Source organism: Dendropsophus ebraccatus, chromosome 2 (assembly GCF_027789765.1).
Source record: "Dendropsophus ebraccatus isolate aDenEbr1 chromosome 2, aDenEbr1.pat, whole genome shotgun sequence".
In the NCBI taxonomy this organism is placed as follows: Eukaryota; Metazoa; Chordata; class Amphibia; order Anura; family Hylidae; genus Dendropsophus; species Dendropsophus ebraccatus.
Window position 1 is genome coordinate 95,275,850 of NC_091455.1, and position 25,421 is coordinate 95,301,270.

Consider the following 25,421-nt stretch of genomic DNA (forward strand, 5'->3'; position numbering starts at 1 on the left):
GCAGTTTCCAACCACGAAGTCACAAAAGCTATGAAGAAATGGTTGGATCAGATTCACGACGATATAGATTCAGGAGTGGATAGGGACAGCATCCTATCATCTTTTAACAAGGTCAGTTTAGCTATGGATAACATCTCCGATTCGGCTTCACATCAAGCCACACTTGCCTCAAGGTCTATGGCACTATTATCGGCGGCCAGGAGAGCATTGTGGCTGCGCCCCTGGCCTGGGGATAACCCATCTAAATTTAATATGTGCAATTTGCAGTTTTCTCTAGGCCGACTCTTCGGTTCTGAACTAGATTCCCTAATGATGGACCTTTCTGATAAGAAAGGAAAATCTCTCCCTCCTGTTAAAAAGCCCTTTCGTCGCAGACAGGAAAGGTCACCCCCTAGATATAGACAGTTTCGATTTCGAGGAAGAGGCAGAGGATATGGAGGATACAGGAAGGGAGGTTCCTCCAGAGGAGGCAGGTCCTCCCCCAAAGGAAAGTATTTCTGATGCCAGGCTTCCGTGGGGGGGTGTCGCCTGTCGCATTTTTTACCTGAATGGGAAAAACTAATAAAAGACACATGGGTAATAAATGTAGTCAGGAGAGGTTATTTTCTATCCTTAGAGCCTCTGCCACCGAGAAGATTTCTCGTGTCCTCTCGTCTTTGTCCCGGGAAACAAGAGGTGTTGGAACAATCGATACAGGTTCTAATTCGGATGTCAGCCTTGGAACCTGTCCCACCAGAGGAGAAAGGGATAGGTGTTTACTCCCCTGTCTTTCTAGTCCCAAAGCCATTGGGAAAAACAGGTTAATCATAGATCTAAGATGTTTAAACAAATTCATGAAAAAAGACAACTTCCGAATGGAAACAATAAAATCGGTAAAGATGATCTTAAACAGAGGAGATTATATGGCGTCCCTCGATTTGAAGAACGCATACTTTCATGTTCCAATCTTCAAAGAACACAGGAAATTTCTCTGCATTGCAGTACACATGGGACGTCACGTTGTACATCTTCAGTTCAAGGTCCTCCCGTTTGGAATTACTTCAGCCCCATTCGTATTTACGAAGGTAGTGTCCTCCGTGGTACCTACCTAGACGACTGGCTTATCATAGCCAGATCTCTAGGTCAGCTAAATCAAGACGTAGCTTCCACACTAAACTTGATCACCTCTCTGGGGTGGCTGGTCAATTGGGAAATATCGGACCTTGTACCCTCAACAATCAAGAGATATTTGGGATTTGTCATAAATTCCCAAGACATGAAGCTTTACCGTACCGAAGAAAGGAAATCAGAGGATTTCAGAGGGGTGTCGATTTCTGAAGGAGCCTCGCCCAGTTCCCATCAGGACTCTGATGAGTTACAGTACCTAGGTCTCCTCTCGTCAGCGGCGGAAGCAGTTCCCTGGGTCCTTTGGCATTTAAGACCTCTTCAGTCAGAGGTTCTCCAGAAATGGAACAAAAGGACATCTTCCTTAGACAAGAAGATCAGGCTTTCCATCCAAGTAAGGAAGTTTTTACGCTGGTGGGCCCAGGTAAAGGACGGAGCCAGTATGGAGGAACCAAACTGGGTTATTCTGACCACAGATGCCTCAGGCTCGGGATGGGGAGCGCACCTAGGAGAGAGGGAAGTCCAAGGAAAATGGACTGGATTAGAAAGAACCCTCTCTTCAAACCAGCTAGAGTTGAGAGCCATTTACAGGGCCCTCACAGTCCTCTCCCCTCAATTACAAGGTCGAGCACTGAAAGTGAGGACAGACAACATTGCGGCTGTGTACTACCTAAACAAACAGAGGGGCACCAGATCCAGGGCCCTCCTGGGAGAAGTGGGCAAAATTCTGAACTGGGCAGAGCTGAACATAATAGCAGACAAACTCAGTCGGAATTTGTCAGTTCCAGGGGAATGGTCTCTAAACCCTGCAATATTCAGCCAGATCATCTCTATGTGGGGTTTCCTAGAGATAGACTTGATGGCAACTCGCTTGAATGCTAAGCTTTCCCAGTTTTGCTCACTGTACAAGGAAGACGACCCAATGGTGGTGGATGCCATGACGATAACGTGGGACTTCAATCTGGCATACATATTCCCACCAACAGCCATGATATCGAGTGTATTACTGAAGATCAGGCGAGATCAGGCCTCAGTAATAGCGATAATACCCTTTTGGCCAAAAAGGGCGTGGTTTACCCAGCTCCTAACTATGAGCCGAGGGACATATTGGAAGCTACCGCTTCAGCAGAACCTGGTGACTCAGGGCACTCAGAGCTGAAGGAACCTGGGGTCTCTTCACCTGACTGCATGGAGGCTGATCGGTCCTTATTAAGGGCTAAAGGGTTTTCTAGTAGAGTGGTTGACACACTTTCACATTCTAGAAGTGATGCTACCAATAAATCATATGCTAGAGTCAGGAGAATCCTCCAATCTCTGTGTTCTCCCAGACAGATAGACCCCAGTAACCCTTCAGTTCCTCAAATACTCAAGTTCCTACAAGATGGATTCGATAAGGGATTATCACCCAGTACCCTGAGGGTTCAGTTGGCAGCGATATCGGTTTTCCTACAAAAGAAACTTTTACAGATTCAAGAGGTGAAGAATTTCACCAGGGCAATTACCAGGTTACGTCCCAGGGTCTGTAGACCCGTGAATCCGTGGGACTTGTCTCTAGTATTAAAAGCCTTAACCAAAGAACTTTTCGAGCCCCTACAATCTTCATCTCTTAAGATGGTTACCTTGAAAACCGTTTTTCTCCTGGCCATAACATCAGCCAAGAGAGTAGGAGAACTGCAGACGTTCGCCGCTACAGAACCCTATACTATCTTTTTTGAAGACAAGTTGCTTCTAAAATATTTGCCAAATTTTACTCCTAAGTATCCGTCCTTCTTCAATTTAAACCAGATGATTTCTATGTCTAGATTTCCGACTGAGATGACTGCAGAGGATCCAGACCTAGAGACTTTAGATGTCGTCAGATGTCTGCGAATCTACCTTGACAAGACAAAGGACTTTAGACAATCGGAAAATATGTTTGTTGCATTTATGGGACGAAACATAGGCAAGAAAGCCTCTAAGCCGTCAATCTCGAGATGGATCTCGGAATGTATTAACATCTGCTACGCTTTAAGCGAAAGAGATCCTCCAGAATTCACCAAAGCTCATTCCACCAGGGCTATGGCGGCTTCGTGGGCTAAAAGGGCTCTCATACCCTTAGAGCAAATTTGTTTGGCAGCAGCTTGGACTACACCAAGAACCTTTTTCAAACATTATAGAATGGGAAGTGAAACTTCTGATTTTTCTACTAGGGTAGTAAATGCAGCCTTTCAACAGGCCCACCCTTAGGGGTACGTGCTAAATCCCCATTATTGTGACGCTGTCGGACGTAAGGGAAGCTTACATTTGAATGATAATGTGTTTTCCCTTAGTCCCCACAGCGTCACAACTTTCCGCCCTTCATATCTTCTGTTTTTTCCTGTACTTTATAAATAACTCACTGCTGTGGGGGGTCCACCTCCTCTTATCCTAGAGGGAGGAGGGGCTAATTACTTTGAATTATTAAAACTTTATTTGTACTCGTAAAAATTCCATAGTCCTGCCTAGCACACAGGGGCAAGAATATCCCCCCCCATTATTGTGACGCTGTGGGGACTAAGGGAAAACACATTATCATTCAAATGTAAACTTTTTTGCGCCATGATGTGTTCTTTCTATCGGTTCCTTGATTGCGCATATACGACTTTTTGATCGCTTTTTATGAATTTTTTTCTGGATTTGATGCGACCAAAAATGCGCAATTTTGCACTTTGGAATTTTTTTGCGCTGACGCCGTTTACCTTGCGAGATCAGGAATGTGATTAATTATTAATACGCGCGCGGCGATACCAAACATGTTTGTTTATTTATAAAATGGGGATGATTTGGACTTTTATTAGGGGAGAGGATTTTTTTATTAATAAAAAAACATTTTTACTTTTATTTTTACTTTAACTAGAAGTCCCCCTGGGGGACTTGTATATACACAGCAATGATCTCTTATAGAGATCAATGCTGTGTATATACACAGCAAAGATCCATCAGATCGGTCAGATTGCTTTGGCCTGCTGCAGGCCATAGCAATCTATTACCGAGCCGGGATCAGCGTCAGTGCACGCTGAGGCCCAGCACGGGCAGAAGAACGGATCTCCCTCCCTGCGATCGCATCGAAGGGGGGAGATCCGACCCACTAGACACCAGGGACATGTGGATCTAAGCATCTAAGTGCAGCTGTCTGGTTTGACAGCGGCATTTAGATGCTAAATTAGCCAGCGCGGCAACGGGACCCGCGCCGGCTAATAGAGGCTCTCCCCGGCTGTACATATCAGCCAGGAGCGGCGCCGTTCAGAGCAGGGTCCCGGGGGGACCCCTCCCTGTACACCCCCCGCGGCACCATGACGTATCAGATACGTCATGGGTCGCTAAGGGATTAAAATTGCTCTATTCCCATCCCTATAACGCTTTTATTGTTTGGTCTATGGGGCTGTGTGAGGTAATTTTTTGTGCCACAATCTGTTCTTTCTTTCGGTACCTTGTATGCATATATGCGACTTTTTGATCACCTTTTATTACATTTTTGTAATAAATAGCTACCGGGGACCACGGGCTGCAGAGGGGGCTCATGCCGGGAGCCTTCTCTGATCTCCCTTAACGGACGCATTACGGGTATACCCGTCATGAATCGTTAAGGGGTTAAACATCCAAAAAAGTTAATTTAAGGTTTCAAAATACAGCCGTTTTCTAGAATTGTGTTGCACTGAATTCAATATTCAATCAATTTCTTGGATATTTTTATGTCTTTAGCCTCCTAAAAATGGCTGGTATGCAGTTGGATAAACTAATTAGCATAAAAAAACAAACAAAGAAAAACCACATGGCTTATAACATGTTCCTTATGCCATAAGGAATGTTCCTTATACCAACTCATTTTGCCTGTAAATACCGTGTGCACCTGTTTATTAAACAGCTCCCAGTTTACTGCACAATCCCCTCTCCAACACGTTGCCCAGAAGAATATATAAGCAATATGGTATTTTTAATCCCATAAAATTTTTAAATAAATGATGAACATCCTGTCACGAACCCACCTGATGTGCGTGGAGCAGAATCCCCGGGGGTTAGCAGGCCACTAACCCCTGGAAGTTTCAACTGTGTAAATTTAAGGCTTTCCGCCGCACCTTTTTCTTTCCTTTTCTTGTTGTTTTCTAAAGGTTTTAAAGACTGTTCCTTCACATAAGAAAAAAAATTGTGGCGTTTATACAGTTTAGAAGATTGGTAAAATCTGTGCAATGTATTTTATAAGGGATACATTGCCATATATACACAGGTCATACCTTTTAATAAACTTTATCCATGATTAAAACTCAACAATTCACAATTCCTGGCATGTAATCCTAGTACACATTCCCTACCCGTTATGATCACAACTATGGTTCAAGAACACGTCAGAATAATCATTCTCTAAGGGACTGAGATCAGGGATTTGTGCTGACCATTACCTTCAGTTTGCAGTTGGGGGAGGGTCAACTTACTGTCCGGTCTTCTCCCATTCTTCAGCCAATTGCCGCTGAGGCGGGGCCTTGCTGCAGCCACTGATTGGCTAAGGTGACACTGCACAAGTGTCTGCTCAGCCAATCAACGGCTGCAGCAATGTCCCAGCTGTGCTCCTGATGGCAGATTTGCCACCTCAAGCTCAGTGTGCCAGGCTGTGGTGAAGAAAGATTATGTTGGAAGTATGGGCGCACCCCCCCCCCCCCCCACACACACACTGCACCCATCACAGCAAGAAAGGGGGGCACTTAACGCCCTTTCTTGCTGATATGGGTACAGTGTGAGATCAGTCTGGCACTCAGGGGGTTAAGTGTTAAGTGTGGACGCAATGCATCCCTTAACCCCTTGTGTGCAAGACTGTAAGCAGCATCTGGCAAGATGCTACAAACTGAAAGGCACAGAACACCTGTCAAAATGATGGATGTTCTGCTTCTGCCCTTTTTTTCATGATCCTGAGCACATAGGAGGTGGTAGGTATAACAAAACAACTTTCCTCAATCGCATCTCATGTCCTGAACTCGCTGTGTCATTAACAAGTTAAGTCTCATTTACATATTAACAAAAAGCTTATACAGTATCTCTGCACTGAAAAGGACTATGGGGATAAAGAAAGAAAAAAGGTATGCCTAAATTCATGCCTATCTTGCTATGGGTTTATTTTCATCCTTGTTTTCCTGCTTACAGGTCTGTAATAAAAGGGAACCTGTCAGCGGTTTTGTGCCAGCAAAACTGCTAACAGTCCTAAATAAGCAAAGGTAAGGGGAAGTCAAACACATCTCTGCTCCTGGTCATTTACTTTGCATGACCAAGAAAACAGAATTGGCAATAAAGCATGATCTACCCCCAAGGTCCCTGTAATGACAGGATCCCAGCCCTGCCCCTCACCAATGATTGACAGCTCTGGCAGACACACACAGCACTACTATGAGCCAGCCTCCTTTAATGTACTGTATATTCTAATGCATGAAAATATACAGTATATGGGTGGAGGTTCTGTATTATTAGAGCTATGTCAGCAATACTTGATCAGAGTGGGAGAATGAAGATTAGGGCTAGGGCAGCCCTGCAGTTATTAATGCAAATGTTGGTGGCAGAAGAAAAGCTCATGCCACTTAATATATAATAGCATCTAAAAAAAAAATTATACACTTATTTTAATGAAGTTATATTACAAACATTTTAAACCATTTTACTTCACTTTACTTACTTTACTTCACGGTCAACAAGAAATATTTGTGCCTATGCTTTAACTTCTTGGCTAATGTCTTGAAATGTTGCTTCAATATCTTCACATAATTTCCCTTCCTTATAATGCCATCTATTTTGTGAAGTGCATCAGTACCTCCTGCAGCATATCACACCACAACTTGATGCTGCCTCCCGAATGCTTCATGATTGGCATGATGTGCTTTCCTTGCAAAGCTCCCACTTGCTCCTCCACACAAAACAATAAGCATTATGGCCAAAGAACTGCATTTTTGTTTCATCGGGCCAGAGGACATTGCTTCAAAAAACTCCCACGTCCCATATTTTACAGGCCCTACGGATGGGGAGGCCCTGTAATGGAGAGCTTCACCTCATGCCAGGAGCAGGGGAAATTCTTTGAATGTCTGCGTCACTGTAGTGACAGAGCAACGCAGCTGTGTCACTACAGTGCCGTGGTGATTCAAGCTATTTCAATTGTTATGTGTCAATTTTTCTAGACTGCCTAGTTTAAGTTTGCACCTTTTTGTTGGCTTAGCTTTAATCCAGGAGGGAGGATGATTCAACATATATTTTACTTTACCAGATAACCCCTTTAAAGAGACCATATCCCCTTGTCAAGCGGGCTAAAACAGTATCTAAAAAACGTACAATTTTGTATACATCCACAATACGATGTGAATAACAACGTGTTTTTCTTCTTTCTTACGCCTAGGTAAAAGTGTTTTCTCTACAGTGTCACAATTAGGACAGTAAGCTGCAGGACCTTACTCCAACCACTAGGTGTCACACTCCTTCACAGCACAGCTGCAGTTACCACAGGTTTAGCTACACACACCCCTTTCCTTTACAGTAAGCACTCCCTTTAGTTTAGTTAGTTAGTGCCTGCTAGACAAACCCCCCAGGGAAGCCGGAGACAAGAGCTGTTTACATAGGCTGTCTCAGAAGAGAGGGGGGGGGGGGGGGGGGGGGATTCAACATATATTTTACCTAACTGAATAAACCCCTTTAAGTCTCAGTAGGACCAGAACAATAAAAAAGGATGGATACTGTTCCCACTAGTGTACTATTACACGGAACAATAATCGGCCCCGTTCGGCCAATTATCGCTCCATGTAATAAATACAGCAATCAGCCGATAGTTGATATGGGTCTGAACCCATAATTGTCGGGCGCACCGCGCATCGCTACATGTAATAGCGGTGCGTGGCCGGCGGCTGACGATTTACATTACCTGTCCAGACTGCAGGGCTCCTCTTGCGGTTTTCTTCTCTCCCGATCCCACAAGCTCCAGCTTCAGAGTGGCCTGTCTGAGCTGACAGGCCGCTTAGCCAATCACTGGCCGGAACCACCGCGGCCAGTGATTGGCTGAGTGGTCTGTCAGTGGAGACAGGCCACTCTCAAGCTGGAGCGCGCGGGACCTGGGGAGAAGACCGCAAAAGAAGCCCTGCAGCCTGGATAGGTAATGTATAAAGGTAAGCAAGGGCTGCAAGGAAATCGGTAACGATGTCCATGCAGCCCTTGTTAAACGGGCTGTGTAATAGGCCCAGTAAACAAGCGCCAATCTAGCAGATCGGCGCTCGTTTACAGTTATTATTAGGCCTTCATCGGCCCGTGTAATAACACCCTAACGGTTTTCATACTTTTTTTTTTTATCTTAGATACAATGAAGTAAAAAGAAACAAGCAGATGATATAAAGAAAACTGATTATTTCTAGGACAAACCAAAAAGTAAACATACCACATTTTGGGGCTTTTCTGTATCAGAACTTTCTGGAGACAATGGAAGCACTGAAAGAAAAAACACACAATGCTTATATGGACTTATCTACATGCACTAAGTCTTGAGAACACAGTTATACCCTCAGCCACAGCAAGAGGGGAAAAAAGGAAGAAAAGGAAGGGAGAGAAGGAACAAAGGATGGGGGTGAGGAGGTATGCTGGAAGCTAGGGAGAAAAAGTAGTAAGGGTGGGACGAAGGAAGTAGACAAAAGGATAGATGGAAGAGAGTGAGGGATGGAGAGGAACTGTATACAAATGTACTGAGCTAAACTGTTGCATCTTTCTAAAAATGCCACTGTTGCCTTCTTCAACCACTAAGCAACTTTCATTAAAGGGTGTCTGTCAGCACAGATACTGCCAGACTAGCGTCAGTGTCAACTCCTAATCGAGAAGTTTGGGCAGCCGTGGTAACGCACGCATGACAAAAATGTGTGACCTCCATTGGCTTACAACACACAACTCAGTCATGCTTGGTGCCTTACCAAGGACACTAAAACTTCTGGGATTAGGGATCCGGCAGCATCTGTGCTGACAGGTAACTTCTGTGTCAGTTTTTTTCTGCTGGAAAGTTTAGATAAATTCTTAGTATTAATATCTTGCTTTGAAAAAAGGACAGTAGAATAGGCCTTTACTCAACCATTTACAGGCTTAACTATAGCACAGTGACCAGGTGTGATTTCTTTTTTCCCAAGCAAATCATAAAGCTTAAAGTGACTCTGTACCCACAATCTGAACCCCACAAACCGCTTGTAGCTTTGGATAGCTGCTTTTATTCCAAGATCTGTCCTGGGGTCCGTTCGGCAGGTGATGCAGTTGTTGTCCTAAAAAACAACTTTTAAACTTGCAGCCCTGTGTCAAATTGGCGTGGCCTAGAGTGTCTGTGCATTAAACTTGTAACGTCCCTCTGTCCCTCCTCCCCACCCTCTACACTGTTATGTATGCCCCTGGCAGCATTTTTACTATTCATCACCTGTGTGAACACTGCACATGAGCTGAATCACTAAGGCACCTGTGTAATGTTCTGACAAAGGATGAATAGTGAAAAACCTGCCCAGGGATATTCCTAATGATGAAGAGGGCGGGAGAAAGGACAGAGGGGCGTTGCATGTCTAATGCACAGATACTCTAGGCTAGTGCTTCTCAAACTGTGAGGTGGGCCTCACCAGTGAGGCGCCCCCTAGTTGTTGGTGAGGCCCAGCTGAGGAGTCAGTATTCACAAAAGTGACTATAAGCTGTAAAGTTCTTTCCCTAAATGCAACAATCTTTGTTTAAGGAACATTATTGACTCATTTTGTGCTTATTTAATGTTATACAGAGGTTAGGAGACAAATGAAGGGTAGACTGAGCAATAGTTTTTATCTTTGCATGGACTTCTATCACAGATGGTGAGGCCCAGGCACTATTTAGTCTATTAGGTGAGGCTCCAATAGAAAAAGTTTGAGAAGCACTGCTCTAGGCCACGCCAATTTGACACAGGACTGCAAGTTCAAAAAGTTGTTTTTTAGGACAATAACTGCATCACCTGCCGAATGGACCCCAGGACAGATCTTGGAATAAAAGCAGCTATCCATAGGTACAAGCGGTTTGGGGGGTCAGATTGTGGGTACAGAGTTGCTTTAATGGACCATGGTGTGTAAGAGCTACGCTTGGGCCCACCCAATGTCCGGTTTTATAGGTATGCTCCCCATTGTCTACTTCTGTTCATAGAAAGCTAGATATGGGCTCCTTCAAACTTATTTACCAGGTTCCTGCCGCAGCTATTCCTTTTTTCTAAATGAAAATACTAAATCTATACCAATCTGGAGTGACAGGAGAAAGGGTGTGCCTGGCGCTAGAGATCCAGGAGCTGTAATGCTATTTGGCCCTGGCTGTAGCTTTCATTTGTAAAACCAGTTTTAGGACTTTACTCCTCTGACTTCTCACCTATGTAACACCTCTGCCCCCGTCAGTGCTGCTGCACAGAAATCCAATAACTGCAGAGCATTGGAGATAAGTTTTAGCAGGTCAGGTAAGAGCAGTCAACCTGAAAGGGTATCTATCAGCTGCAAATTCACGTTCCATAATGCCGACACTGTTACCCAGCTGTGAGATTAAGGAGACACATGGTACCTTTCATATATTTGTCTGTGATTACAGAACATAGAAAAATACTTTAATTATAAATGGTAAGACGAGTCAAAGAGGCTTTCCCAAGCTCCTGAAGTGCAGCAAGCTGTAACACCTCCTTACCCCCCTCCCATACCTGATCCTGCTTGGGACTCAGCTTCTAGCTGTCAATGAAACAGGGAGGGAGAAGACATGAGACATTACAACTTGCAGCTATTAAGCAGCTTGAAAAGCATCTTTGACTCCTTGTACAAGAGAATAAAAGCACTTCTCTACACCCTGAAAGCACAGCTAGATATATGAAAGATACCATGTGTCTCTTTGTCCTAACAGGTAACAGTATCAGCATGGAACATGTATTACAGCTGACAGATTCACTTTAAGGGTAGCTTCACACGTACCGTATCGCTGCATTTTTAACGATGCATCTTTAACGCTGCGTTTTGATTTTCACATGATTTTCGTGTGAAAATCAAAACTCACATGTAAATATCGCACCAAAAACGCAGCGTTACGTGTGAAGCTACCCTAACAGTGAAAGGGGCTGCTGGACCCCTGTTTTATGAACCTGATTGAGGCTGCAACCCTCAAATGGGTAGAAGCACACAGGGTTGCTTGTGAATGGTGTGAAAAAAGTGTAACTATCTAGTATTATACATGAAGTTCATCATCCGTGAATTTGTCAAAATTAAAATCATTTATACTACCTCTGAGCTTACTTTTACGTTTTTGCTTTTTACGGCTATAGTCTGCAGAATTTGCGGAGGATTTTCTGGGATGTTCCTGGCCCCACTCCTCTTCACTTCCACTAGAAATGTAGCCTTTATAGTCGTCCTGCATTATGAATAAAAGCACTTTAGTAAAATAAAGGAAACGTGCACTTTTGCAACCATCAATCTCGAAAAAACTAGAAAAAAGGAGGAATGAAGGACATTTACAGGAAGTATAAATTTTTTTGTTCAAGCTTACAAAATTGCATATTCTTACCAAACACTGCAAAAGCAGGGCATCCTTGACCTCAGAGACTAATACAAAGTTTAAATTCTAGACCATATAATCTCTTAAACCCTTAAGGACAGAGCTAATTTCCATTTTTGCACTTTCGTTCTTTTTTTCCTTGTGCTTAAAAGGCCATAGCACTTGCATTTTTTCACCTAGAGACCCACATGAGCCCTTATTTGATATGTGACTTGTGTAACCTTTATTTCGTGGCTTTTAACCCCTTCAAGACCAAGCCTATTTGCACCTAAAGACCAGGCTCATTTTTCAAAATCTGATCTGTCTCACTTTATGCGCTTATAGCTCAGTGATGCTTTAACGTATGTTAGCGATTCTGAGATTGTTTTTTCGTAACATATGGTACTTTATATTAGTGGCAAAATTTGGTGACTACTTGTGTGTTTTTTGTGAAAAACATCAAAATATAATGAAAAATTGAAAAAAATTTGCATTTTATGAACTTTGAAATTCTCTGCTTCTAAAAAAAGAAAGTCATATCACATAAATTAGTTACTAAGTCACATTACCGTTATGTCCTCTTTATTCTGGCTTCATTTCATAAACATATTTAACTTTTTTAGGGTGTTACGTGGCTTAGAAATTAATCAGCAAATTACCACATTTTCGTGAAAGTTTCCAAAACTGATTTTTTTTAGGGACCAGTTCTTTTTTTAAGTTGATTTAGGAGGTTTGTATACTGGAAACCCCCATAAGTGACCTTATTTTGGAAACTACACACCTTAAAGAATTAATCTAGGGGTATAATGAGCATTTTAACCCTTAGGGGACACAGACATTTTTTCCTCCTCGTGTATATAAGGCCATAGTGCCTGCATTTTTCCACCTAGAGACCCAAATGAGCCCTTATTTTTTGCGCAACTAATTGTACTTTGCTATGGCAGATGTAATTTTTGCCTAAAATGTGCCGGGAAACCAGAAAAAAATTATGTGTGTGGTGAAATTGAAAAAAAAAAATGTTTTGTTTTTTTTTTATTTGGGGGGGGGGGGGGGGGGGGGGGGTTGTTTTTACTCCGTTCGCCCTGGGGTAAAACTGACTCGTTATATATGTTGGTTAAGTTGTTACAATTACAACGATATGTAACATGTATAACTTTTATTTGATTTGATGGCTTGTAAAAAATTAAAACCTTTTAAAGAAAATATATGTTCCTTAAAATCGCTCCATTCCCAGGCTTATAGCGCTTTTATCCTTTGGTCTATGGGTCTGTGTGAGGTGTCATTTTTTGCGCCATGATGTGTTCTTTCTATCGGCACCTTGATTGCGCATATGACTTTTTGATCGCTTTTTATTACAATTATTCTGGATTTGATGCGACCAAAAATGCGCAATTTTGCACTTTGGGATTTTTTGGCGCTGACGCCGTTTACCGTGTGAGATCAGGAATGTGATTAATTAATAGTTGGGGCGATTACGCACGCGGCGATAGCAAACATGTTTGTTTATTAATTAATTTATTTATTTTTATTTATTTATAAAATGGGGAAAGGGGGGTGATTCAGACTTTTATTAGGGGAGGGGATTTTGTGTTATTAAAAATACATTTTTCTTTTACTTTACACATATACTAGAAGCCCCCCTGGGGGACTTCTAGTATATGCACTCTGATCTCTCATAGAGATCCATGCAGTATAGTTATACTGCATGAATCCATGAGATCGGTGTTCTATTGCTTTTGGCTGCTGCATCCAAAAGCAATAGAATGCCGAGCCGGGATCAGCGCCATTACGGCGCAGACCCCGGCCCGGGATGGATGCGGGGATCGCCCCCCCGCAATCGCGCCGCAGGGGGGCGATCCCCCCACTAGACCAACAGGGATGGATATGAGCAAGTATTTAGAAGCAGCTGTCAACTTTGACAGCTGCTTCTAAGTACTTAATTAGCGGGCACGGCGATTGGACCGTGCCCGCTAATAGCCGCGATCCCGGACTACATGCGGCACCCGGGATCGCGGCAGTTCAGAGGGGGGTCGACGCGCGACCCCCCTCTGAACTCCCATATCGGCACGAGGACGTTCAGTAACGTCCTGGTGCAGCTATGGGTTAAACCCACAGGGGCTGGAGGAAAGCATTCACCATTAGGCCGTAAAAAAATAAAAAATTAAATTTTTCAATAATATATACGTTTAGATTAAAGTTTCTCATTTTCAAAAAGGAACATGAGAGAAAAAGCACCGCAAAATTTGTAACGCAGGTTCTCTTGAGTACAATGGTACCCCATATGTGGGCGTAAACCACTGTATGGGCACACAGCGGGGCTCAGAAGGAAGGGAGCGCCAATTAGCTTTTCCATTGCAGATTTTTCTGAAAGTTTCCGAGCGCCAGGGGCATTTGCAGAGCCCCTGTAGTGTCAGCAGAGAGAAAAAAACCCATAAGTCACCCCATTTTGGAAAGTACACCCCTTAAAGAATTCATCTTGGGGTAGGATGAACATTTTGACCCCACAGGTGTTAGAGGAAAGTATTCAAAATTAGACAGTAAAAATGAAAAACTTGAATTTTTCCAATAATATGCTGGTTTAGTTTGAAATTTCTAAATTTCACGAGGAACAAGAGAAAAAAAAGTACCCCAAAATTTGTAACGCAGGTTCTCCTGAGTAAAAAGGTACCTCATATGTGGGCATGAACCACTGCATGGGCACACAGCAGGGCTCAGAAGGGAAGGAGCGCCAATTAACATTTTCCGTGCAGATTTTTCTGAAGGAGTTTCTGAGCACCAGGTGCGTTTGCAGAGCCCCTGTAATGTCCACAGAATAGAACCCCCCCCCAAAAGTAACACCATTTCGGAAAGTACACCCCTCAAAGAATTCATCTTGGGGTAGGATGAGTATTTTGGCCCCACAGGTATTAAAGGAAAGTATTCAAAATTGGCCAGTAAAAATGAAAAACTACAGCTACTTGCAAAGGTACATTAAGGGACATATGGAGATATAATCTAATTGGTGCTGTGGATCAACAGAACTGCAGGCGACCCAGATAGAGAAAATAAACAAAAGGTCACAATGTATAGAAGGGAATAGTTAGTGTTTGGCCAATACCTGGAAAAGTTCAGGTATTAAAACAAGTGACAATTAAAAAAAGTTTTTTTTTTGAAAACTCAGTAAAAGAACCGATAAATAGAATGGTAGAGATGAGGGAGGAGATATAGGGAGGTACAGCACTGTGGACAGGGAGAGGAGCCTGTCTGCTGCATTAAAAATGGACTGGAGGAGGGGAAGAGTTTAGAGAAGGGAAGGACAATTAGTAAGGAATTGCAGTAGTCAAGAGGGGAATGAATCACAGCTACAATGAGTGTTTTAGCAACAGTAAGGCTACGCTCACACAGAGCAAAAGGAGCGGATTACGCGAGGAAATATTTCCGCCTGAAATCAACTGACGCTGAATTCAGAGCAGAATATAAGCAGAATGTAAGCAGAATCCCTGCGTATTCCGCTAGGAAAGTGTTCAGCTCGTAATCAGCTCTTGACAAATTCAGCGCGGAATACTCGAGGAATCCGCATGCATTCAGCGCTGAAATTCAGCGAGTATTTGGCGAGTAAACTAGACTATACCAGAATATATCCTAGAATCCTACTCCCCCCCCTTTTTTCCACATTTCCGCGCTGATTCAGCGCGTAATTTCCGCTTGTATTCTGCGCTGAAACAGAAAATCAGAGCCCCATTGGTTTGTATAGGCTTCTGCTAGCGGAAGAATGAACATGTTCATTCTTCTGGCGGAAAGCGGATTAGTTCAGTGCGGAAATTCCACCGTGTGAACTGCAGAGCAGAGTTTCCATTCAACACAATGAAAATTAGCTCTGCACCTATTTTAACGGCTGAAATTTCAGCGCAGAAATTCAGCTGCTTTTGCTCTGTGTGAACAAGCCCTAAGGAAGGGACGGATTTAGGAGATTTTTGTTTTTTAGATGCAGGTGACAGGAACAAGAAAGAGCTTCATTATGGGCAGTAAAAGACAAATCAGTCTGAAATAACCCCAACGCAGTGAGCTTGCAGACAGGCATGGAGATGTCAGGTTGAGGGTGGTTTGCAGAGATGGAAAATACATAGAAGGGCAGGGGGTGGTATCACGGGAGGAGGTATATAGCAGGGTATCATCAGCATAGAGATGGTACTAAAAACAACACTTGCTGATGATTTATCCAGCCAGAAATTGATACGCTAAGGGAGCTGTCAGAGAGGTAGAAGGATAACCAAGTCTTTAAGGCCCATAGAGCAGAGAATAGAAAGGAGGAGCTGTTGGTCTATGGTGTCGAAAGCTCCAAAGAGAGATCCAGGAAAATTAAAAAAAATTGTCACCTTTAGATTTGGCATAGAGGAGCTCATTAACCCCTTAACGTCAAAGCCAATTTTCGTTTTTGCACTTTTGCTTTTTCCATTTTATGTTTAAAAGTCCATAGCGCTTGCATTTTTTCACAGAGAGACTTATATGAGCGCTTATTTTTTGCGAAACCAATTGTACTTTGCAATGACCGGCATTATTTTTCCATAAAATATGCTGCGAAACCGAAAAAAATAATTTGCGCTGTCAAATTGAAAACAAAAACGAATTTGTTTTGATTTCGGGGAGTTTTGCATTTATGCCGTTCGCCCTATGGTAAAACTGACTTGTTATGCATGTTCCTCAAGTCGTTACAATTACAACGATATATAACATGTATAACTTTTATTGTATCTGATGGCTTTTAAAAAAAATCAAAACATTGTTAACAAATACACGTTCCTTAAAACCGCTCCATTCCCAGGCTTATAGCGCTTTTATCCTTTGGTCTATGGGGCTGTGTCAGGTGTCATTTTTTGCGCCATGATGCGTTCTTTCTATCGGTACCTTGATTGCGCATATACGACTTTTTGATCACTTTTTATTAAATTTTTTCTGGATTTGATGCGACCAAAAATGCGCAATTTTGCACTTTGGAATTTTTTTGCGCTGACGCCGTTTACCGTGCGAGATCAGGAATGTGATTAATTAATAGTTCGGGCGATTACGTGTGCGGCGATACTAAATATGTTTATTTGTTTATTTATTCATTTATATTTATAAAATGGGAAAAGGGGGGTGATTTGGACTTTTATTAGGGGAGGGGATTTTTTATTAATAAAAACACTTTTTTACTTTTTTTTTTACATGGACTAGAAGCCCCCCTGGGGGGCTTGTATATACATAGCTCTGATCTCTCATAGAGATCAATGCTGTGTATATACACAGCAAAGATCGATTAGATTGGTCATAGATTGCTATGACCTGGTGCAGGCCATAGCAATCTATTGCCGAGCCGGGATCAGCGTCATTCCGACGCTGAGGCCCGGCACGGGCAGAAGAACATATCCCCCCCCCCCCGCGATCGCATCGCGGGGGCGAGATCCGACCCACTAGACACCAGGGATAGTGTGCATAAAGCACTTCAATGCAGCTGTCAGGTTTGACAGCTGCATTGAAGTGCTTAATTAGCCGGCGCGGCAACGGGACCCGCGCCGGCTAACAGAGGCACTGCCCGGCTGCACGTGTCAGCAGGGATCAGCGCCGTTCAGAGCGGGGTCCCGTATCAGATACGTCATGGGTCGCTAAGGGGTTAAAGACTTTAGTTAGGGAAGTTTCTGTAGAATGAAGAGGACGGAAACCAGACTGAAGGGGGTCAAGAAGAGAGGTAGCAGGTTAGGCCAGATGTTCCAAGGGTTTAGAAATAAAAGGGAGATTAGAAACAGGTAAATAGTTGGCTCTACAGGATGGGTCTAGAGGTTTTTTCCACAGGATGGGTCTAGAGGTTTTTTCCACTAAGGGACTATGTAGAGTTTGAAAATCATTGTAAAGATGCCAGCAGAAAGGGAGAGGTTGAATATTTTAGTTAAGCAGGTAGTGTGAGCAGGAGAGAGAGACTGGACAAGGTGTTACTAGAGCAGGTGGTGGGGCGAGAGAAGGAGACTTCTTCATATGTCACTGGTTGGAAGGCTAAGGGATAGGGAGGAAATACAAGAGAGATTGAGATCAACACTACTTGGGGACTGGGAGATGATATCTTGATGGATGGTATCTATATGGTTTGTGAAGTAGGAAGCCAAGTCTTCAGCACAGAGGTCAGTGGTGGATGTCTGTATTATAAAAAGAATCAAAAAACATCTGTTTTTCTTTGTTTTAAATGTACACTAAGGCCCCCTTCACACGTCCGGAAAATCTGTCCGGATTTCCTATCAGGAAATCCGGACGGATTTCCGGACTCATAGACTAACATTAGACACGGACACCCTTCCGGATTTTTCCGGAAGGGTGTCCGTTCCGGAAAATAGGACCGGATTTTTTAGATCCTGTCCTATTTTCGTCCGGAAATCCGGCACGGACGCCCCCATAGAAGTCTATGGGAGCGCCGGAATCACGGGCATTTTCCTGATGTATATCAGGAAAGTGCCCGCGATTCCGGACTGGTAGAGAGCCAGCCCCGGCCGCCGTCCGATCACCCGCACACCCCCATCCCCCCCGCACCGCACCGCACACGCTGCCCGGCACTACAGATCCCCCCCCCCCGCCGCCGCATCTGACCCTCTCAACCCCCCCCCCACCCCCCGGGAACTCACCACCGGGCCGGCCGCCGGATGCTCCAGTACCTCCGCCGCGACCCCGCCGCCGCCCCCGCCCCCGCCGCCGCCCCCGCCCCCCCAGCCCCCCCCCCCCCCCCCCCCCCCCCCCCCCCCCCCCCCCCCCCCCCCGGGAACTCACCACCAGGCCGCCCGCCGGATGCTCCGCACCTCCGACCGCCGCCGCTGCCCGGACCTCAGCACTGCACGCTGACCCGGACCCCAACCTCGCGGCCCCGACAGAGCAGGATCCGGGACAGGTGAGATTAGGGCTACTACTCCCACCATGCTCTGCTGGCAGGCCATGATGGGAGTTGTAGTTCTGCAGCCTGTGGCCATCCAGGTTGCAGAAGTACAACTCCCATCATGGCTCTGCTGGCAGGCCATGATGGGAGTTGTAGTTCTGCAGCCTGTGGCCATCCAGGTTGCAGAAGTACAACTCCCATCATGGCTCTGCTGGTAGGCCATGATGGGAGTTGTAGTTCTGCAGCCTGATTTATGTTGGCATACTAGACAATATTATCTCATCAGGAAATCCTGAAGGTTTTTCCTGATGGTTTCCTGATGGTAAAAACGGATTACTGTCAGGAAATCCTGATACTATCCTGATGACATTTAAGGTCTCCTGATCAGGATTTCCTGACAGTAAAAACTGACACGGACGTGTGAAGGGGGCCTAAGACGTGGTGGATCATGATTTTCTGTACATCATAATTACACATACTAAAAGAGATACAAAAGCACAGTGTTCACCTAGCCCTATAATGAGAAATTACACAGGGAAAAAGTATTGACCATACGAAGAAAGAGGTGCACAATGACCTAGCTGAAATCTATCAGTAATTAGAATGCAATTCTGCCACTTAGTTGGTTCAACTAATATCCTATAAAAAGGTGTCTCATTACCAAGGTGCCACAAAAGAAACATCTTATGATGGGTAAAACAAGTGAGCTGTCTCAAGACATACTGAGAGCATTGGTTACAGAAGAATTTCTAAACTACTGGTTCCAGTGAGCATTGTTGGCCCCATAATTTGGAAGTGTAAAGAACATAATTTCACCATAAACCAACCATGACCAGGTGCTCCCTGCAAGATACCACACAGAGCATTAAAAAGAATTATCAGAAGAGTTGTCCAAGAGCCAAAGACCATCATAGAGTGCTCCAGAAAGTCCTGGGATAAGGTGGTACAATTGTCTCAAAGAAAACAATAAGTAATCCACTCAGCCTCCATGGCCTGTATGCACGCTCACCAGGCAAGACTCCAATGCTGAACAAAAAGCATGCTCAAGCGTAGGGCTGGGGGCGGTATACCGTGAAAATACCGATACCGTCCATGGCGTCGGTTAACCGACCTCAACTCTGCCAGGACGGTATCTGCAGGATGTGGCTGCAGCTGATCGAATGAGAGGAGTCTTATCCGAGGCCCGAGACACGAGGGGGATCACTGAGCACTGACACTATAGCCCAGGGATCTGGCTTATCTCCCTCCCGGGCCCCAAGATGCGAACACTGAGCCGGTGGAGCCCCGCGGCCGAGTGCAGCCTCGGAGTGTCTAGTGTCCTGCACTCCCCGGGCAGTGAACGAGGCACAGAGCAGAGGTCTGCAGGCTGAGGACCGGACTGCTCGGGTGACAGCGCTGCCCCATCCCCCTCCTGTCACTGCCGGACCCGTCCTATCAAACAGGGAAATTGCTTGGGGCCCCCCTTCTATCCCCCATCCGTGTGACTGAGGAGCAGCAGCCTTCAGGAGGTAAACTTGCTACTGTGCTGCCGTCCACACAGCCCTCCCCCGTCACTCATAGCCAGCACCGGTCTCCAGGAGGCACACTCTGCCGGGTTGTAGATCCTCCCATTGTGTCCAGGGAAAGGGACAGTGTCTGTGTAGCAGCATGTTAGTGCACGGAGGAGCCGCTTTCTTGTTTAGTTTCCCTGACGTGCTCTGTCTCTTATCACTGACACCTGACACCAGAGGCTAAAGGAGAGAGCGGTTTCTTCATCTACACTCAGGCTCTGGCTATCCCTGGAATAGCAGAGTTGTCTCAGTTCATGGACACATGTAACAATGACTGTCCCTGGAATAGCAGAGTTGTCTCAGTTCATGGACACATGTAACACTGGCTGTCCCTGGAATAGCAGAGCTGTCTCAGTTCCTAGTCACCACATGTAACACTGGATGTCCCTGGAATAGCAGAGTTGTCTCAGTTCATCTAGCTCTAGCTATCCCTTCAGTTCCTAGTCACCACATGTAACTGGCTGGAAGGAAGGGAGACAGGTCTCTGTATATACACACATGAGGAAGGGGGGCAGTATCCCTTCCTCCTGTGTGTACATAGTGTGTATATATAGAGACTTGTCCTTTCCTGCGTGTATGTAGCTATATAACTCTGCTAAGACCCCTAATAATGACAAATAATAGTCACAATAGACTAAATACACAACCTTGAGTTGCTGCTCAGTAAGTTACTGGTTTTTTTTTAATACTTTTTAGGGTACAAACACCCACACCGTATACGCAGCGTATTTACTGCTACGATACGCAGCAGATTAGATCTAAATAACTGAACACAGCATCAAATCTGCACCACCAAATCAGCTGCAGATCTGCATATACAGTGTGTGTGTTTGTACCCTTAGGGTACAAACACACACACAGCAGATACGCAGATTTGATACTGTGTTCAGTTATTTAGATCTAATCTGCTGCGTATCGCAGCAGTAAATACGCAGCGTATATGCCGTGTGTGTTTGTATCCTTAAAAAGAAAATATCCCCAATCTGGCACATACAAGTGGGTGTGGCTTGCAAAAAGAGGGTGTGGCTTACAAAGTGGCGTGTCATAGTTATCGTTCAATTATCGTTATCACAGCTACATGTGCGATAAACCGCGATATTGATTTAGGCCGATATCGCCCAGCCCTACTCAAGCGCACTTAAAGATTGCTCAACAACATTTAGACAAGCCTGTGAAATGCTGGCAGGATATAGTCTGGTGAGACGAGACCAAAATTTAACTCTTTGGATGCTTTGCTCAGTTTGTAATGTAAATTCGCTCATCTCTAGTTTTAACCTCCTCTGTGCAGCCTGATATACTATTAACCCACTTTGTGCAGCCCCCTCTATGCCACCCGATATATAAATGGGGATGCACAGAGGGGGGGGGGGGGGGTCAATTCTATAAAGAGCTGTGCAATGGTGCACAAAGTGGGTTAATACTATATGGAGCTGCAAAAAAAGAGCATGCTAACTACATGGCTTATAGTATACACCATACAGTATTAACCTCCTTTATGTAAACCACCTAAATTATTTAGGGGTATTCCCAGCTGCCAAACTAACCAAAAACTCACTTCAAACAAGATCCAGTGCTACCAATGTCATGGCACGCACTCTCCTCTCTTCTCTTTCAGGACAGGCAGTGTGTAAGAGACCCTGCCTGTACCACAAGTACAAGGTGCCTATTAACACTTCATCAATTTAGTTCAAACTCCTCACCCATAAAACTCTCCACCTCCATACATCTTCTCCCTCAGTTCCACCAAACATCCTACCTGGGCTCTACGTTCTGCTAATGGTAAACATTTTCCATAATCAGAACCTGTCACTTCTGCTTCCAAGACTTCTCTCATGCTGCACCAGTTCTCTAGAATGCTTTACCTGAAGACATTAGACTCATATCCAACACTCACACTTTCAAGCATGCCCTAAAGACTCATCTCTTCAGGCACTCATAACATTCCTTAAGGGTGCGTTCACACATACAGGATCCGCTCCAGATTTGATGGCGCAGATTTATATCTGCAGCAGATCCGCAGCAGATTTGATGGCCCAGATTTGATTAGCTTTGAATCTGCAACTTCAAATTTGCGCCATAAGATCTGCTGCAGATCTGCTGCGGATCCTGTATGTGTGAAAACACCCTAAAACTTGTCTCCCCTTCTACTACCCCCTAACCTTTTACTCTTTATCTCTAACGATTCCATACACTTATAGGCAACTTCCGTATCTTCGCATAAAGTCTGAACCATTTGCAAATTTAGTACTAACTGCCTTGTGTCACCCCGTCATTCTAGTCTGTAAGCTCTTGCTAACAGGTCCCTCACTCCTTTTGAATTTTTGTTTTATTTAATTCTGTCGTGTGTCAATGTATTGTAATCCCTGTATTGTGCCAAAAGAAAAGTGCTGCAGAATATGTTGGCACTATACAAATAAATATCAAGGGGCGTGGCTTAGCTATGGCGCTGTAAAGACGCTCTTCTGTGGAGCTCCATGCTAGCTGCTGCTGTTTTGCCTAAAATCACAGGCAAACCTCAGCGAATCCACAATGTCAAAGCACCAGGGGACCCCTTCTGACACCCTGAACCGCCCGGTCACCAGATCGCTGGTCTCCACACCCAGCATAGACTGTTTTCTCCGGCAGACACCTGCCTCTATGCAGACGGGACCTTGTGGCAATATGGCGCCAGCGACTGTGTCCCAGGCCTATCCTATGGTCTCTGAATCCCTCCCACTGTCCAGGGTAAGCAATACCAGACCCCTCTACCTTCTGGCTGATATTTCCCCAATACTGGCAGTTCTGGAGCAGGACTTACCGGTCAGGGGGCCCTGTGAGCCGCAGCTGCATCACAGCAGGGTGCACCGTCAACTTTTGTCACTCTGAGGTGCAACCTCTCTGAGCTTATACAGGCTCTCCCCAATAAGCGTGATGGTCACAACTTCTAATGAGGAGGCCATTGCAGCCCTAACTTCGAGAGTCACCATGCTGGAATAGGAGGCCAGTCAGTCCCAGCAACAGTTGCAGTCCCTTGCCCTGCTCCTGGTCAACCAGCAGAATCAGGGACGAAGCGTCCACCTTAGAGGACTACAGGAACTGGGGTCACGTGGCAACTTATCGCACCAGGTAACAGCTCTATTTAATATGGTTACTCATAGGCCAGAGGATGCCACATCGACCATCGACCGAGTACACAGGGTGGCTCGACCTCAGATGAAGGATAGTGGTGTGATGTGCTGTGAGGCTTGAATTATTTTACTGACAAGGAGCATATTTTACAAGCAGCCAGGGACTATGGTCCGATCACATTTGAAGATGTGGAAGTGCGGCGTCAAACCCTGGCAAAAATTATGGAATTACGGGCCTCGGATTATTCAGTTCAAGAAAATAAACAGAAATCAAGAAATAAAAGTGTGGTAGTCAGTAACTATGCTATTTTTCATTCCCACAACTATCATCTGCATCAAATTAGATCTGCTTGTTAGTCTGCATCTAAAAAGTAGTGATCACCATCCTCAGAGGCTGGTGATTCCATAATTTTTGCCAGGGGTTGTATTCCCAGATGTCTCTTCACAAACACTGCATACAAGATGCCTACTGCAGCCCCTATTGGTGCGCATTCGTGAGTGTGGCGCCACCTACCGCTGGGGCCCCCTCTTCCATACCGTGGTGAGATGAGAGGACAGTTTGTATACGCTTAGGGTACTATTACACAAAACTATTTTTCGACAATCAACAATTAACCATCTCAAGGGACCGCTAAGGCGAACGACCTGAAATCGTTCAACCAATTACACGGAACGATAATGGTTATTTATGATCGTTGTTGCAGTAGTCTTCTCATCGCTATTGCATTTGTCGCTACTGTGAACGACTGAACGACGTCTTATTCAGTGCGAACGAACAACAATAAAAATACAGTGGTGCCTTAGATTACGAGCATAATTCGTTCCGGGACCGTGCTTGTAATCCAAATCCACAAAGCAAATTTTCCCATAAGAAATCATAGAAATGCAGACAAATTAGTTCCACACCCCAAAAATAATGATTTATTATTCTGAATAACATGTTAAACAAACATTCAGAAACAGAATATGTGATATTATAAGTTTCTGTACAGTAATGGAGAGGATGGAAAACACAAGGACTGACAGAGACTGCAGGGAGCATGAAGGAATGAGCAGGACATATGTGGGCACATACATGTAGCACTCTCTGTCCGGGGAGAGAGGGGTTACAGCTATGGAGAGATTACCTCCACAGTCCTGTCCCCTGATGCAAGCCCCAGCCTGAAGTGGATCTGCTATAAGTTGGAGGGTGAGGGAGACTTCCTGGGTCAGAGTACAGAGCTGTAGACCCCGCTATGCAGACCATGACCCTCCTCCACTCGCGCTCCCACCCAGTACAGGGAGCTCTTAAACCAAAGCAATGCTCTTAAACAAAGTCACAATTTTGAAAATTGTGAGCTCTTAAACCAAAACGCTCTTAAACCAAACGACTAACGTTTTCTCGTTGGTCGTTTAATCGTACTCTGCTTTTACACTATACGATTATAGTTCAAATCCGAACGATCTAACAATTTTTCAAACGATTATCGTCACGTGTATTAAAGCGACTCCGTACCCACAATCTGACCCCCCCCAAACCACTTGTACTGTCAGATAGCTGCTTTTAATCCAAGATCTGTCCTGGGGTCCGTTCGTCAGGGGATGCAGTTAGTCATAAAAACAACTTTTAATCCGGCAACGCTGTGTCTAACGACCAGGGCTTACATTTGTATATGCACTAGGCTGGCACAACCTCTCTGTCCTTCCTCCCCACCCTCCTCATCATTAGGAATACTCCAGGCAGATGACTTCCTATTCCCCACCTGTGGCAGCCCGGCACATGGGCTGGATCGTTAATACACCTGTGGAAAGCTCAAACAGCAGTAAATGTTCCTGGATCATTCCTAATAATGAGGAGGGTGGGGCGGAAGGACAAAGAGGGTCTGCCAGCCTAATGCATATACAAATGTAAGCCCCGGCCGTTAGACACAGCGCTGTAGGACTAAAAGTTGTTTTTAGGACAATAACTGCATCCCCTGCCGAACGGACCCCAGGACAGATCTTGGATTAAAAGCAGCTATCTGAAGGTACAAGTGGTTTGGGGGGGTCAGACTGTGGGTACGGAGTCGCTTTAAGGCCCTTAGGAACCCTGAAGACCTGCCTGTACTCTTCTTGTTCCTGGACTCGTCAGAGGTGCCGCTGACCACAGCATGGAGGAATGTTCTCTGGCTCCAGAGGTTCCTACAGGATACGGACTTGGCGATAGGAATACCAATAGAGGCTTGATCGCCTTACAAGTTCCTCCCTGTAACTGCTCTGAACTCTCTAGATTGCCCCTTCTGTGATGTCTCATGC

The 25,421-nt window shown here is 44.9% G+C and overlaps 1 protein-coding gene across 7 annotated transcripts in view; it reads right to left on the reverse strand.

Annotated features, from left to right (window-relative positions):
* SYCP2L (synaptonemal complex protein 2 like) overlaps positions 1–25,421 on the reverse strand; it is a 209,361-nt gene that overhangs the window by 43,184 nt on the left and 140,756 nt on the right. For 6 of the 7 annotated variants that reach the window (XM_069958020.1, XM_069958018.1, XM_069958016.1 and 3 more), the window contains 3 exons: positions 11,370–11,496; positions 8,516–8,565; positions 5,109–5,247 (listed from right to left, as the gene is read on the reverse strand). In XM_069958020.1, the coding sequence (XP_069814121.1) occupies positions 5,109–5,247; positions 8,516–8,565; positions 11,370–11,496 (316 nt within the window). The remainder of the gene's footprint in view (positions 1–5,108; positions 5,248–8,515; positions 8,566–11,369; positions 11,497–25,421) is intronic. The other variant, XM_069958017.1, reaches the window with a different exon arrangement.